Source organism: Aphanomyces invadans (genome assembly GCF_000520115.1).
Source record: "Aphanomyces invadans strain NJM9701 unplaced genomic scaffold supercont1.18, whole genome shotgun sequence".
Classification (NCBI taxonomy): Eukaryota; Oomycota; class Saprolegniomycetes; order Saprolegniales; family Verrucalvaceae; genus Aphanomyces; species Aphanomyces invadans.
The window spans coordinates 312,115-326,285 of record NW_008580163.1 but is presented as its reverse complement, the minus strand read 5'-3'; the positions used below and the strand labels follow the sequence as shown (position 1 = coordinate 326,285).

At 51.5% G+C, this 14,171-nt stretch overlaps 6 protein-coding genes across 9 annotated transcripts; 3 read left to right on the top strand and 3 right to left on the bottom strand.

Moving 5' to 3' along the window:
• The first annotated feature begins 182 nt into the window (after nucleotides 1–182).
• Nucleotides 183–1,189, top strand: H310_08653 (hypothetical protein). The gene is made up of 6 exons (XM_008874492.1): nucleotides 183–254; nucleotides 308–355; nucleotides 411–480; nucleotides 527–632; nucleotides 682–780; nucleotides 825–1,189. Exons 1-6 carry the CDS (start codon nucleotides 191–193, stop codon nucleotides 1,098–1,100), a joined length of 663 nt encoding a protein of 220 aa, XP_008872714.1. The 5' UTR covers nucleotides 183–190; the 3' UTR covers nucleotides 1,101–1,189.
• Nucleotides 1,190–1,352: 163 nt separating this feature from the next.
• H310_08652 lies at nucleotides 1,353–2,396 on the top strand (the record flags this gene model as incomplete). Of its 2 annotated transcripts, XM_008874491.1 has the most annotated exons (7): nucleotides 1,353–1,458; nucleotides 1,506–1,561; nucleotides 1,621–1,656; nucleotides 1,708–1,827; nucleotides 1,882–2,051; nucleotides 2,101–2,158; nucleotides 2,215–2,396. In XM_008874491.1, the coding sequence occupies 7 exons, from the start codon at nucleotides 1,353–1,355 to the stop codon at nucleotides 2,329–2,331; spliced, it is 663 nt and encodes a 220-aa protein (XP_008872713.1). In that variant the 3' UTR covers nucleotides 2,332–2,396. The 2 variants fall into 2 exon arrangements, with proteins under 2 accessions (XP_008872713.1, XP_008872712.1); XM_008874490.1 differs by having other exon boundaries at nucleotides 1,621–1,827.
• A 436-nt stretch (nucleotides 2,397–2,832) lies between these two features.
• Nucleotides 2,833–3,748, bottom strand: H310_08651 (hypothetical protein). Its single transcript, XM_008874489.1, has one exon. The coding sequence runs from the start codon at nucleotides 3,735–3,737 to the stop codon at nucleotides 2,892–2,894; it is 846 nt and encodes a 281-aa protein (XP_008872711.1). The 5' UTR covers nucleotides 3,738–3,748; the 3' UTR covers nucleotides 2,833–2,891.
• A 777-nt stretch (nucleotides 3,749–4,525) lies between these two features.
• H310_08650 lies at nucleotides 4,526–5,672 on the bottom strand. 2 transcript variants are annotated; one of them, XM_008874487.1, is made up of 5 exons: nucleotides 5,452–5,665; nucleotides 5,271–5,398; nucleotides 5,118–5,208; nucleotides 4,668–5,070; nucleotides 4,526–4,619 (listed from the first exon to the last, which is right to left on the bottom strand). In XM_008874487.1, exons 1-5 carry the CDS (start codon nucleotides 5,643–5,645, stop codon nucleotides 4,545–4,547), a joined length of 891 nt encoding a protein of 296 aa, XP_008872709.1. In that variant the 5' UTR covers nucleotides 5,646–5,665; the 3' UTR covers nucleotides 4,526–4,544. The 2 variants fall into 2 exon arrangements, with proteins under 2 accessions (XP_008872709.1, XP_008872710.1); XM_008874488.1 differs by having other exon boundaries at nucleotides 4,526–5,070; nucleotides 5,452–5,672.
• A 308-nt stretch (nucleotides 5,673–5,980) lies between these two features.
• On the bottom strand, nucleotides 5,981–7,845 carry H310_08649. Of its 2 annotated transcripts, XM_008874485.1 has the most exons (7): nucleotides 7,656–7,845; nucleotides 7,420–7,597; nucleotides 7,258–7,363; nucleotides 6,910–7,201; nucleotides 6,441–6,636; nucleotides 6,302–6,380; nucleotides 5,981–6,243 (listed from the first exon to the last, which is right to left on the bottom strand). In XM_008874485.1, exons 1-7 carry the CDS (start codon nucleotides 7,812–7,814, stop codon nucleotides 6,093–6,095), a joined length of 1,161 nt encoding a protein of 386 aa, XP_008872707.1. In that variant the 5' UTR covers nucleotides 7,815–7,845; the 3' UTR covers nucleotides 5,981–6,092. The 2 variants fall into 2 exon arrangements, with proteins under 2 accessions (XP_008872707.1, XP_008872708.1); XM_008874486.1 differs by having other exon boundaries at nucleotides 6,441–7,201.
• A 1,696-nt stretch (nucleotides 7,846–9,541) lies between these two features.
• Nucleotides 9,542–11,324, top strand: H310_08648 (hypothetical protein). Its single transcript, XM_008874484.1, has one exon. The coding sequence runs from the start codon at nucleotides 9,610–9,612 to the stop codon at nucleotides 11,173–11,175; it is 1,566 nt and encodes a 521-aa protein (XP_008872706.1). The 5' UTR covers nucleotides 9,542–9,609; the 3' UTR covers nucleotides 11,176–11,324.
• The last annotated feature ends 2,847 nt before the right edge of the window (nucleotides 11,325–14,171 follow it).

Sequence of the window (14,171 nt, the reverse complement as noted above, 5' to 3'; positions counted from 1 at the left end):
CGCCATGCGATTACTTCACATTCGGTCTCTGCGCTTGGGCACTTGACGAAGGTCGTCCTTGTCGACAGAGCTTGAATGCACTGGGGTTGCATCAGAGCGACTTGGCGAATGTTTCCATTATGTAATCCGGATCCGGATAACTGAGCTAGAACAACGGCTTGGAGGAAATTTTCAAATTTTGCCGAGCACGATGGCGGCAATGCGAGCTCGAATGCGCAAGGAGATGGAGATGCTAGAGAATGACCCACCGCATGGTAAGCTCGACGGTACATTGATATGCAGTTGTACCAAAATAGAGTGTTCATAGGAATCTGTGCGTGGCCCAAGGACAATAAGCTGGATGAGCTTGAAGCTCGTAAGTATGACTGCCTTGACAACGTTGTGTTTGTCATTGATTCCCTTGTTGGTAGAGATTCAAGGACCCGAGGGAACTCCGTATGAGAAAGGCATATTCTTATTGAGTATATTGATTCCTGAACGGTATGTCGAAATGGCCTTCCGTCGACATCTAACAATTCTTATCCAGGTACCCCTTTGAGCCTCCGAAGGTCCAGTTCACCACGCCAATCTTCCATCCAAACATTGACAACGCTGGACGAATATGCTTAGACACGCTGAAGATGCAACCAAAGGTAGTTCACTCAATCTCCATGCACACACCACCGCAATACCATGCGGTAGGGGTCATGGATGCCTTCCGTGAACCTTTCAACACTCCTCACAACAATCCGTCTGCTCATGGCTGAGCCGAACCCAGACGATGGCCTCATGCCTGAAATTGTACGCTCTGCTATGCGTCTCGTACACTCACTTGATCTTTACAGACGGATCTCTACAAGCAAAACCACGCATTGTTCGTGTCGAAAGCTACTGCCATGACAGCACAGCACGCGACAACTTCGTCGACAAGGCAAGCTGCTGTACACAACGACAATGAGACGAAGGCAGCAGCTCCTGCATCGTCAATGCAGGCAGGGTCAGCGAGCAGTCAGAGCGAATTCAGCAGCAGCGAGAGCAGCCAGGATGAAGTGAGCGACGACGAGCTTGGTAGCGGGGCCGAGGACGACGAACGGCCTGCAAAGAGAGGTCGCTTGCTTTAGGTTTCGACCAGTTTGTTTGCCTGTGTCAAGGTCAGTTCTTTTTAATACCATCAATGGAGTCTAAAATGTCGAAAATCCAATCGAATTTTACCATATTTTCGATGTTTTTTTGCTGCTTAGCATAGCATGGCCATTTTCGTTGCATTCTTGCTGCTTCGCACCATCGGAGATGGATTTCGAGCAAGGTTTGGATGAAGTGGGTGGTGCCAAGTTTCACATGGAAGGATTCTTGGCGCTACAGAGATTGCACAGATGTGGGCTAAGCCGCTGGATGACACGCCTTTCTTTCGGGACTTTGGACGGCTAATCTCACGTGTACGTGTCGTGTACACTCACGCCGTGTGTGAAGACCGTCGAGGTGCGCGTCGTTCGTTCTGGTGGATGACATCGTCGTGCCTCATATAGACAACATCGACCCGACGAGCAGCAACCCCATTGCATCCATGATTGCTGTCTCAAAAGCAAGCTGCAACGACATCGTTGCCTCACTCACATCCACCATCTCGTTTACATCCTGTAGGCTGTGGCAGCCCATATATCCCCCAGCGACAGGATCGTAAAGCACTCCCTCATCTTTGCCGCTGTGTCATGTTGTGTTCTTGGTCAGAATTATGCGCTGGATGCGGTTCTCTCCACGACCGCGGACTGCGAGACTGCCGCACGGGCAATTGGTATTGTCCTCGGCGAGTCGTCTCCAACCATCTCGTTGCTCAAGCTCATCCATCAGGTTCACTCGTTATCGATCTGGACATTTTGAATCTTCATGCGCCATGCAAACCAGAATGTTGTGTTGGCGGGGCTGTGCCGCATCCACGCGTCGTCGTCGCCGTCGATTTTGCTCAAAGACGTGAGATCCCCCGATGGATGGCAGATTCACGTCGTGCTGGGCCCGTCGACATGCCAGTTGGTGCACATGCGAACAGAGCAGCCGGCGGACGCGTCCTTGCCACCGTGTGTTTCACTCTGGGCTGGTCTTGAAGATCACACGTCGTGGCGATAGATTCCGCGTGCAATGGGAAGTGCGGTGTGTGTTTTCCAGAGCGATCACAGAGCTCACGGTGTGCTTTTCAACCTCTGGCTACGATTTTCTTCTCATTCGTGGCATGTTATCCAGGCCGTGCGGCTGCGCATGACGTCGCTTGAGTTTGGCAAGGTCGGCGTGGACGCCACCGCGGCACACCGCGACGCCATTCGATCTCATTTTCTCGGCGGCGACCTCTTTCTTGCATGACAATTGTAACCCGAGTGCACCGTCGCGATTCCAATATAAGACGATGCAAGGCATGCAAATTTGTCTGGGTGCCCAATGCGATTGACAATGAACGTTCCTCACAGTGGCATTTGCCGAGGACAGCCCTTCGGAGCGACGCGTCCCAACACTCGCGCGGGTTCATCCGGTCAATCGGAAACTCTTAGTGTGGAAGCACCACTCTCCAAACCAAACACGCCTTGGCGCGGAATGTGGCGGTCGAATTCTTCTAGACACGTTCGTGTCACACCAAGACGGAGTTGAACAGAGAGTTCGAGAGTTAGCGCTCCGCACGGCCTGCGAAAGAGGGCGTGGAGAAGAGAAATGTGTGATGCGTTTGCATCTAGGGGTTCTTGACCACACTACGGCCACGACTTGGATCGTGCGACCACTCGGCTGTAGTATTCGATCACTTCCGCTGCTGCGAGTGGGGCATGTTGAACTAACCGTGTTGGAGGCATCTGCTCCAACGTGCTCGAACAATTCCACATGATATAGACGGTGTTTGTAGCACTGTTAGGTCGAAGGGTGAGCTCCGAATATTACATGGTCGACGCTTTGTACGTGCGGAAGAGGCGGTCCCAGAGACTGAATCGCTTAGCAAAGTTGACGCTGGGATGCGTGTGATGCAAGTCGTGGTCGTGAACGCGAATGCAAATGTTGAGGCACTGGACGAGAGGCATTTGGGGGAAGGACATGCCTTTGATGTCGAGGCCCGAGTGGCCAGCCACTTCGACGTACGTCTTGTACGCAAGGAGAAGATGCAACTGATGGAGCGACAAGGACGGTCCGACTGCAAATGCAATCGCCATGGGCACGACGTTGGTCAGGATGAGATCGATCGGTGCTTCTTCGTACGTGCTCAGTGGGGACGGGTGGAGGTGCAAATGGTGCTGTTTGTGGACCATTTTGTACAGGAGCGGAAATTGGTGGCATGTGTAGTGCATGGCAAAATGAAAAAAGTCAAACACGACCTCGAGGATGAGCGATTTCGGGATGAAGTACACAAACTCTTCCAGGACGCTCGTGTACATGGGGGTGTCCAAGGCGGTCGATGTCCCGACCCACAGCGTGACCATTTCGGTCGGCACGACGACGAGGAGAATGTGGCACAGAATCGAGACCTGTTGCGGCCGCGTCAGGACTATCCGTTTAGCGCCGTAGATCTTGTCTTTGAACGTCGAAATCCATTCGAACCAGCCGAGCATGCACGCGACGCGAAACACAATGCCAACGTAGTACCCGACGACGGGGTGCGGGATGCATGTCTGAAGGAGCAGGGCAATCGCGGTGACGGCGCAGATGAAGCTGTTGATGATCACGTAGAACTTGAGTCGGCGCAGCAGCCACAGAATGTTTTGCCCTTGAAAGCATGTCACCATCGTCATCGCGGTGACGGTAGGAATGCCAAATGACATCGTGTCGTCGCTGTGCTTTGAACCCAACGGAACCGCCAATCACATGCGAGAAAGTTCAACCAATCAGCGAGGAGGCCTTTCCACCAATCAGAAGCCGGGACACCCATCGATTGGCCAATCAGAACAGGGGACTGCTGCCACAGGCCGTGTCAAATTGCTGGCGCATCCAGGTGGCGGTGACGACGGCGGCCGATTGTGGGGAGGACCACGGAGCCGAGGGTCCCGGCGCCAGTGACCGACGTGGCAACGCCTAGCACGTTCATGTCCAGCAAACGGTCGAGATCGGCACCTGCGTGTGAGCTTCGGGAAAGGACGGTTTGAGGTAGAGTATGCAGATGCAAGTGTGCGAAAAACACGCTGATCATGGCAGCTCCTCGAAAAAGCTGCATCCAGTCCTCGACCAAATCCGGGCATACGGATTAATTGCCCAAGATAGGAGTGGATCGCTTTCTCGTCGGTGTCAGGACAATTCGTCGCGTGGTCGAGTGTGCCTCGAAAACTCACACGGTTCAAATGTCGTGGTTACTACTAGTACTACTAGTAGTTCCGACGATGATATGTGCTGTAAGTGTTGGACAAATAAGTACCCCTCGACAGCGAACTCATGGAAGAGCACATGGCAATGCCGCTAAGCCGTCACGGCCCTCTCGCTGCCACATTGTTGTCCATCTCCGGCCCGCAACTACAACGATGCCACAAGAGGCGGTCGTTGCCACCGACTATCATCCCGCGCTGTTGCTTGTGGCACGTGGAAGAAATGTCTACGGAAAGCTTTCATTACACGACTGCGATCGACGAGATGTCAGCTGTGTGCTTGGCGACGTCGCTCTGTTTATCTGACGTGGCTTCAACCTACACGGGGTTGATGGTGCCATATCGCGTCGACTCTGTCACTCTCACTTGAGTGGACGACGACGATTCCTTCGCCTTGAGCGTGGCAAAGAAGGCCGGTGTGATGATCCAGATAAGACACCCGACACAAAAGCCAGATATGACGTGGCCGCACACGATCGCAGGCATAGCACACACCCAGTCGGTCGTGTCATGCAGCGTCAAGGAAGGGATCATGACCGCCCAGAGGATGTACAGCGCGTAGAGCGGCAGGATCCCGCGCGCCACGATCCACAACCCATACGACGCAAACGACATACCCATGTGCACATGAGTGTGGGCATACCCGAGGTCTTCGAGAAACGTAGCGACGTTCATCGGGACGACGCAGATTTCCACGAGCAAGTATATGCTCAAGAGGTAGGTGTCGGCAAGGCAACTCCCAGAAAAGTTATAGATCACAAAAGGAATCCTACAGCGCAGATGAGGCAAACTCTCTAAAGCACTGGAACAACTGACATGGCGACGATGTGATGGGCCGTGAACACTTTCCACAGCGGAATCTGCCAATATGCAACGACGACCAGGTCATAAAGAAAGTATGCGATTGCTATGGTTGCCACCATGTGAGAAGAAGGACACACCACTAGGACATTGTCTCGAGTCACGTACACCATGAGAAGAACGCGCGCGCGAGGTCAACAGAGTGCAGTGGGCGGAGTGACGAGTCCCATGTCTGCTGCGTCAAGCTGTACACGATTCCGATGCAGATCACTGCGGCATGCATTGTCGACCCGACTCTATGGATGCAGCCTTGATGTAGAACGAAGATCGTACACGGACGACGACGTACCTCGAGCACCAATTCGCACGTTCCACGGTGGTGTATCCCTTGTAGATCGTCACGTGGCGGAGGGACACAACATGCGTCAACCAAAATACGACGGCAAACACGACCAAGCTCATCCCCGTGACTCCATATGTGAGGAAGACGAGCGATGGACCGACCGAGGGAGCGGCTGCAGGGGTTGCTCCAAGTGCGTCCATGGCAGCGAATCTCCCACACAGTTCGAAAATCACACAACATAGATGGGCCAAATAGAGTGGGAGTTATCCCAATAGCTCTGACCACTATAGAACCGCCAAGTCACGGTCACAAAAGGTGGTGAAATTCACAAAAGGCGACCGATCGGGCCAAACGTTCCCGAATTTGCCCCATTGCGACACCATGGGTGGCTCTGCCGTCATTTCAATACAAAACCCTAGTTGATGACGTGGCAGCCCACATGGCGCCAAGCTCCCACATGTGTGCAACTCCAAGCACATCACGACACGACCATGACAATGGCGTGGGGGCGTACATGTGGGAAAGCGACTGCACATCGAGCAAGAGTGGCTGGCTTGGTTCCACGCAAATACCACAGAGTACAAACGACTACCATGGTTGGCTTCGCATGTTACTCGCTGAGGTGAGCGTCGGGCGTTTTAATCCACTTAGAGGCGCAACTTGGCCATGTCCAAGTTCAAGCTGTTGAGTTTCCACGTGACAACGCGGCCGTCCAGCCCGGACGTCGAAAACTCAGTCACGTGTCCGTTCGGAGACGCTTTCAACACTTGGATGCTCGTGATCGTGTTCTCGTGTTTCCTGTGGTCGCACGATAAAAAATCTCGAATCGCGGCCGAATCGTCGAGTAAGTACGTACGTCCAAAGTGCTCCCTTGTCGCCCGAAGTTGCCTCCGCCGACTGACCGCGGTTCACTTTGCTGTCCCAGAGTTTGCGCACTGCCACATCGCCACTCTCGTTGAGTTTGTTGCCAACGGATGATGAATCTTTTTTCGTACCGTTGTTAAACTCGCTGTTGTCTGCCTTGGCGGCCGTGCCGGCCGAGCTCTTCTTGTCCAGTAGCTCGGAGAACGACCAAAAGCCTTGTGCCGACGTCGTGAAGAGGAGCAGGTTGAAGTCATGGCCACACCCGACGACCGCATCGTTCGATAGGAACAGCAATCGGGTCAACGGCAGATGCGAGAAGCGAATAGTCTACGCGCGACGACCATCGATGTAAACAGGACAATCATGCCAGGCAAACCGATTCAACAAGAACACCGGCGGCATCATTCAACATCAGCCAAACACGGATGAAACCACTCCACCGTGTAGAGTTTCTACATCGAGATGGCCATGGGGACCAAAGCAAATACATTCATCAAGACTCGGCATGCCGGCAAAGCCATATGCGTTCAAAAAGCACAAGACTGACAGTGACAAACACTGTCGGCACACTGACAGGCCACAAGCACTTGAACACTCCACCTGCAGCTTGGGCGCTTCGCCGGGTCGTCCGAATTGAACAAAGTGAATCGACGATCCATGGCCGGCAAATGCCAAGCGAGTGCCCGATGGTGACCACACCGCGGCGTTCACCCACGCATTGGCGTTGTCAAATTCCGCCATGACTTCTCCAAACGGCGCCATAGCTGCGAACGGACCGGCGTCCGGCGAACCATCGACGTCCGAAATGTACGCGGCAAAGACTCGGCATTGCATATCCGTGGACGCAGTCAACAGGAGTTGCGAGTTGGGATGCCAGTCCACGTCAACGACACTATCGTACGGTGAGGAAACATGCATGGAGATGAGTGAGTGTGAAGATGAGCATACGTGGACTTGTGCTTCTTGATCACTTTACTGATCCACCAGTTGTCGGCCTGCACATAATAGCAGACCGACACACACTTCGCGCTGCTTCCGACAGCAAACTTCTTACCTACAGTGGGTTATGGGCGACGGACAGCGTGTCAATGCATGACGCGATGGACGTACCATCGGGACTCCACTTGACCGTCATAGCGGCGCGGGTGATGCGAAGCACCACAAGGGACGGTTTCCACTTGCGTTCACTAGGCTCGTACTTCCATACGAACGCAGATCGGTCGTGCGAGCACGACACAAGCATATCGTGTACGGGGGACCAATCCAACCCACTCACGACCATATCGTGCTACGCACGAAACCAATGCAGCCAACTCGAAAGGATCTCAAAACTGCGTACGACCTACCTCCGTCAAGACAGCTTCTTTGCGCCACTGCGACGCGTCCGGTGCGTGGCAGTTCGAATAGATCCAGATTTCATTTGTGTTGGGGCAGATGGCCACCTTTGAGCGGTCTTGGTTCCATGCATGACACGTGATGCTGTCCGTCAGGTTGAACACGCTCATGGTCGGGCCGTCAAACCAATATGGGGGGCTGATCTTCTTGCCAATGCCGGATAAAACGACCGGATAAATCGTTGTAACGCTCCCACCGAACCCCCGAAACCCCATGTCAACGATCTGGTTGTGCATGCGTCCGATGGAGAAACCAGGTTCATGAACGCGAAGTTACATTGCTACAAGCGCGACGACGATCAAGCTGGGGTGAAGCGTTTGCGGGCTTGAGCTCGACAGCTTACTGTCTCGGCCTAGAAGGTGACCTGACGATCGTTCCACACTAAGGTGTTCGCGCCAGCGTGAAAGAGTCGGTAATTTTACATGCACGATATTTGACACAGCGACGGGATCTGCGTCCAAGGCAGTCTCTGCGACAACATTGGGAAGGAGGTCGCCTGCATTCACAGTCGATTTGATGGGCCCAGACGGCGGGGTGTAGTAAAGTTCTTGAGATGAGGTGGCAACCAAAACGGTGCTTGCAAGAACTTGTAAAAGCACTAGCACGTCTTGGTTTCGATCCAAGGACGTTTGGGTTATGGGCCCAATCAGCCTCCTCTGCGCCAAAGTGCTTTCAGTATCTGCGTCATTGCAACATGCTGGATCCAAAATCGCCCCCCAACCTCAAGTTCATTACCTCTGGTTCAATTCACTCCGCTTTACATGCTTGAGATTTCTACGGATGGCCCGACCACGATCCCACCCCACCCGTCGCACGAGTCTTCGCTGAATACTCTTTCAAACCACCACGCGAATGCGTTTGGAGGGGATGCTCGAACAGTTTCGATCTTGCGTTCAAGTTCAGGAAGCAGTCGTCGCCATGCTCTGTGTCGCTTCGCGAACGGGGTATCTCGATGCACACCTTTCAAATGTTGCTTGTGCCCGTACGATGTGCGTGTTTCGCGCCCCCTACGCAGCGCTACTGTACACGACGCAGGCATGTTCCATGCGCTGGGTATCCAACGCGATTCGCATTTGCCCCTCCCACTCCGAATTACCGCAACATCAAACTTTCGGTGCACAAGGGCCAGGCCAACACGGCAATGGTTTAGCCAGCATCGATCTGCCACGATCTATTATTCGTTCTTATGTCGAAGGCCACCACAGCACACACGACCCATGTCCATCGTCATGGGTGGCTCCTCGCATCGCCCCCGCGCCAGTTGTATTGGCGCAAGCCGTACGATCACGGCTCTAGTTGGATCAATGCATACACGCATTCCTTTCATATGATTGGCTATAATTGTGGCTGACTTTCAATCGACGCTTCGGATTGGCTATTTCAGATCGCATCCACAACGCGTTGATCGCGTAATCGTGGCAACCGAATCTTTCCGTGACCAATCAGATCGCGCATTTCAACCCACCAACGGCCATGGTTGGGGCAAACCTTGGACGCAAGAGTGTCGGGCGGGACAAACTCAAACTGTCCGACATGGAGTTTGGTGCGAGCATGGGGTGCCCGTCCACGCATCTTGCGACTTGCTCCACGCTGGGCGCGACTGGATCGCTCGAACTCGCTGCAACATGACGGATCCGTCGTCGGTGGGAACACGAGTGTGGCCAGTGTGTCGTAAGTTGTCGTATTCCACTGTTTCTTCTCCACTTACAAACTTCAAGTGAATTTGGTCTGCCATTGTCTGGAATTCACTGGAATTTCAAATAAAATACAACTTTTCGTGCGAAACAACGTCGGGGCAAACCAGACGTCTGATGCGAGACACAGATGTGCGTCGGTGCCGTGGGCCACGGCGGCCATCATTTTCCTTTTCACCCTTCCGAGCTTTCCCTTTCTCAGCCACGTTTTATGATGCTTGCCACCTTATCGTCGTCGATACGTAAGCAGGCCACGTCGTCATCGGCCGCCGCCTTGACCACGTGCCCTTGTTCGCCAGCCGTCGATGGCACTGCCGCCGCGTGCTGCCCATCGCCGACGTCTATTGATAGCGTGTGCTGCGCGTTGACGTCTTCGTCTGAGTTCACCAAGACACGCGCTTTGCCCAACGCCACGTCATCGGACCTCCGCATGCATTCGATTGCAATTCCTCCTTCAGTTGCCAACGTCGACTACCTCGATGCATCGCTCCCGTACGTCGCTGTGTTCCAGGAGCAGATGGGCACAACAAAGGTAGCCCGCGGCCCGAATTCGGCCTACTACACGCTCACCGAGTCTGGCCAAGCGGGGCTAGAGCACGCTACGAACGAACTCCATCAAATGTTCATGCACGCAGCGCAGTACGTGCTCGACCACGAAGCCGATTTGGCGCCGCTGTTCCACTTCCCTGCGTCGCTCTGGCCCAAGATCCGACAGTCGTGGGCAACTCGCGCCGACGACGTTGTGTCGGCACGATTTGACTTTGCTCTCACTCCCACCGGCATCAAAACGTACGAGTACAATGCTGACTCGGCCTCGTGCTTGTTTGAGTGCGGCCACAGTCAGGACAAGTGGGCCGCCACCGTCGGTCTCGGTGGTCGCAGCAACAGCGACACGTTGTTCACACAACTAGTCGCCGCCTGGACATCGAAGAAGGTCGTGGGTGACCTCCATTTGCTCTGCGACGACGATCTCGAAGAGAGATATCACTCTTTGTACATGCAAGCTGCAGCCGAGGCCGCTGGCATTACGTGCCACTTGATCGTCGGCATCGATTCCATTACGTTTGACGGACAAGATTTCCGCGACGCGAACGGCACCGCGATTCGAAATGTGTGGAAGACGTGGTCGTGGGAAACAGTGCTCAAGCAGTACAAGGCCGCCGCCCCCGACGCAGGGCCAACACCAGGGACCTTGTCGCTGAAGCGCCCGCTGTCGCCTACAGCCGACGCCACGTCTGCACCCTCCAAAGTGAAGCTGGACGATGGTCGCGCCGTGTCGTCGGGGTCTCACCCCCGTGTGCAAGTCATGGATATTCTCCTCAACGATTCCATGCGTGTGTTTGAACCGCTGTGGACGCTCCTGCCCAGTTCCAAGGCGATTTTGCCCGTCCTGACCAAGCTGTACCCGGCCCACCCGTATCTACTGGCCTCGACATTTGACGAGGTCGACGTGTCGACGTTGTTTCCCAATGGGTACTGCGCCAAGCCAGTCATGGGCCGCACGGGCGCCAACGTATCCATCTACAACGACCGCCATGAGCTCATCAGCGCGACTGGCGGCGCGTGGGATAAGGATAACATTTTGTTCCAAGAGCTCGCGCTCCTCCCCAAGTACGAAGAAAAGTACGTTCAAGTCAACTGCTGGGCGATCGACGGTCGCTACGGTGGCACGATCTTGCGCGTCGACGAGTCCAACATCATCGGCGGCAGCTCCGGCATGTACGCAATGCGAGTTGTCCCCGACGACGCTGCCAACGCCAAGCCTATCGCCATGTAGACGAGATATTTTATAGCCATACCCATATTTAAGTCAACAAGTCATTCTCTCATACGCAAGTGGGTTCGCGCCATGCATTGGGGCTGCCTCCATGAGCAAGGACTTTCCTAGTCAAGAGGTTGTAGGGTCTCCACCACGCTCGCAGTCATCCATGGCGTCTGAGTTGGAGCGTGTTCAAGACCATGGTTCGAGGAGCCCGGAAATGGTAGCAACAGCGCGTGGGTGTCCATTGTAGTGCTACGTTTGCCACAAGCAGCCTGCGCATTTCGTTTAGATGGTGCAAACTTCAACTGCGCGCAACTGCATTCTTGAACAAGTACGTCGCGGAGAAGCTGGGGTTCCAGTTTACACAAGCAAGGAGCTAACGCACGTCACGGCATTTCATTTCGAGCGTCGACAAACTTGGACAGATGTACAAGGGCGGAGGCGAACTTGGGCAAAAAAGAGAGATAATAATATTGTAGATTCAGCCTAAAATCGAAATTTCCTGCAAATTGTACAAAACACGCTCCAACTCACGTCCAATCGAATTACAGCACCTGCAGTGTGCAATTCGTCATGTTGCAAGGAATAGTGCTCCAGAACCACGCGTCCGCCGACACCAGGATACACTGCTTGTATGGACATTTCATGTTGGGCTTGTCTAAGTCATACTTGGCATATGTGTATGGCAAAGCACCATCGACCATATCGCGTTGGATTAAGCAGTACACTCATAATGGGTCGACTGAGAGGCTGGAATCGTCCGCCAAGTTCCGGAAGTTCGACACAGCCAAACGAGAATGGATCCTACAGCTTTATCGTGAGGACCCCTTGCTCTATCTGGCAGAAGCAGCAGCGAGGTTCAGTGCCCACTTTTCAACATCAATCAGTTCATCAACTCTTTGGACCATCTTGCAGAATGCTGCTGGCATGTGTTGGAAAGCGTCGAGGAGCGAGTGATAGAAAACGTCTGAAACACACCAATGAAATCGTTCTGGACAAGTATTTTGAAGTTTGTATTGCGCCGATTGTGCGTGAGAAATTCTGCGTGAGAATTATTGGCGCACCATTTCCATTTTCAACTGACGCTACAATAAAGAAACAGGTTTCTTTCTTCACCATATACCGTGACTTTGTCACCTCAACTAAAAGTTTAGGCCGCGTCTGGATGCCACGCCATAAAAATATCAATAGTATGAGGAAAATCTGCAAATGCTCTTGGAAAAAGCCGTTCCATCTCATGTTTACAGAGGCCAATGTCTTGATAATGATTGAAATGAAAAATCCATCGATGGCAACCATCTCCAAAATCGCGCCGAGTATCATCTCTCATCGCGTACGTTGCGATCGCATCAAACACCTCGTTGGGATCGATGTTGCCCGCAGGAAAATCCGTGTTCGGTCGAATGACAAGCAAGGGATCTTCATCAGTTCGATTCAACTCTTCTTCCAAGATCTTCGTTTGTTCGTCAGTCAATCCAATCAATCTTTGAGTCAATTTGGCCGCGTTGACAGGAAGAAAGTGTGGATCGGACGAAGCATCCGCTACTTTTGTCCTCTTGCATGATTTGTGCGTCGCTTTCGCGTGTTTTCGCTTCTTATGACTAAGGGAGTTGTTAGCCGATCCGTGGTAACATATACAAGTGTTGTCTTACGTTCCACAATGCCACCACGTCTTCTTGTCTCCATGTCCTTTTCGTACAATAACGTTCTTATGAAGAGCCAACATCTCCTTTTCGATTTACCTGTGAAATGTAATAACTACCTATGAAATATGCTGCTTCTGGTTCGAGAGATGGTATATATTATGTAATAGAATGAGATGTTCGATTGGTGTAGAGATTGGTGTAGTCAAACTGTATCCTTTTTTGAATGATGCATGGTTTTATCAGCAAAATGTATGAAGTGTATGGTGTGTAGGGTTATTACTATATTATTGAAGTAATATATATAAACGTAGTGATTTGAAATATCTTAGTAACTATTGAAAAAACAAACGAGATTCCGTAAGTAATGACGAGGGAAAATGGAAAATAGATTATAGATAATTCTATATACATATTTTTAAATATCTGAAAAATGTTAAATCATTTACCAAAAAAGGTGATGTTGATTTAGCTATTTTTAGTTTACATTTAGCTGGCATTTCTTCATTATTTGGTTCTATAAATCTTATAACAACTAGAAGTATATATAATACGAGATCATCTGGCTCATCTTTAAATCAGTGAAAAATTTGACCCATAACATCATCTATAAATACTGAAAACGTATTGTTTAAATTTATAGATAATCTAAACAAGTTCTATAGACATTAGTAATATAATATGAGATCACCTGGCTGATCTTTAAATAAGTGAAAAATTTGACCCATAACATCATCTATAAATACTGAAAAAGTATTGTTTAAATTTATAGATAATCTAAACAAGTTCTATAGACATTAGTAATACTATATATACATATATATAGGAGGTGACAAAGTCACGGTATATGGTGAAGAAAGAAACCTGTTTCTTTATTATTATCTCTCTTTTTTGCCCAAGTTCGCCTCCGCCCATGTACATCTGTCCAAGTTTGTCGACGCTCGAAATGAAATGCACGAGTGCACCCGTACGCAGCGTTGAGTAAAACCTCCATAATTTCATTGCATACAGTAGCAACGAAATAGATTATTGATTTGCATAGAGTATAAGTAAAAAGGAAAATTATGGGCTTGTTTCAATTCAAGGAGCAGATATAGGTCATACAGTTTAAAAGTAAATTCTTCTCAAGAGTGTTTATACATTTTCGGAGCCTTGAAATAGCATGTGGAATAGATGACGTAGAAACAGTCAAATGGCCCGCGCTCCCAGTAGCCTTTGGGACCGCCCTCGGGCCTCGTCCATTGGTTTTGTGGGCCGGATACCTGCAGCACACCTTGGCCTTGGTATTCTGATGAGTCCTTGAACAAATGGCACTCATACATGGGCAGTGGTCAATCAACATAAGGTTAGATTCAGCCTTCTTTTCGA

Excerpts from the sequence above, each read along its gene's own strand:
- H310_08651 (XM_008874489.1), bottom strand. The coding sequence starts at position 3,737 with ATGACGATGGTGACATGCTTTCAAGGGCAAAACATTCTGTGGCTGCTG.
- H310_08649 (XM_008874485.1), bottom strand. The coding sequence starts at position 7,814 with ATGAGCGTGTTCAACCTGACGGACAGCATCACGTGTCATGCATGGAAC. Across the intron at positions 7,202-7,257 it reads ATCAAGAAGCACAAGTCCAC|TGTCGTTGACGTGGACTGGC; the intron begins GTATGCTCATCT and ends ACCGTACGATAG. Across the intron at positions 6,381-6,440 it reads CAACAGCGAGTTTAACAACG|TGCGCAAACTCTGGGACAGC; the intron begins GTACGAAAAAAG and ends GCGATGTGGCAG.
- H310_08653 (XM_008874492.1), top strand. The coding sequence starts at position 191 with ATGGCGGCAATGCGAGCTCGAATGCGCAAGGAGATGGAGATGCTAGAG. Across the intron at positions 255-307 it reads AGAGAATGACCCACCGCATG|GAATCTGTGCGTGGCCCAAG; the intron begins GTAAGCTCGACG and ends GAGTGTTCATAG. Across the intron at positions 481-526 it reads AGTATATTGATTCCTGAACG|GTACCCCTTTGAGCCTCCGA; the intron begins GTATGTCGAAAT and ends ATTCTTATCCAG.
- H310_08648 (XM_008874484.1), top strand. The coding sequence starts at position 9,610 with ATGATGCTTGCCACCTTATCGTCGTCGATACGTAAGCAGGCCACGTCG.
- H310_08650 (XM_008874487.1), bottom strand. The coding sequence starts at position 5,645 with ATGGACGCACTTGGAGCAACCCCTGCAGCCGCTCCCTCGGTCGGTCCA. Across the intron at positions 5,209-5,270 it reads GCGCGCGTTCTTCTCATGGT|CAATCGCATACTTTCTTTAT; the intron begins GTACGTGACTCG and ends TGGCAACCATAG. Across the intron at positions 5,071-5,117 it reads GCCCATCACATCGTCGCCAT|GATTCCTTTTGTGATCTATA; the intron begins GTCAGTTGTTCC and ends TCTGCGCTGTAG.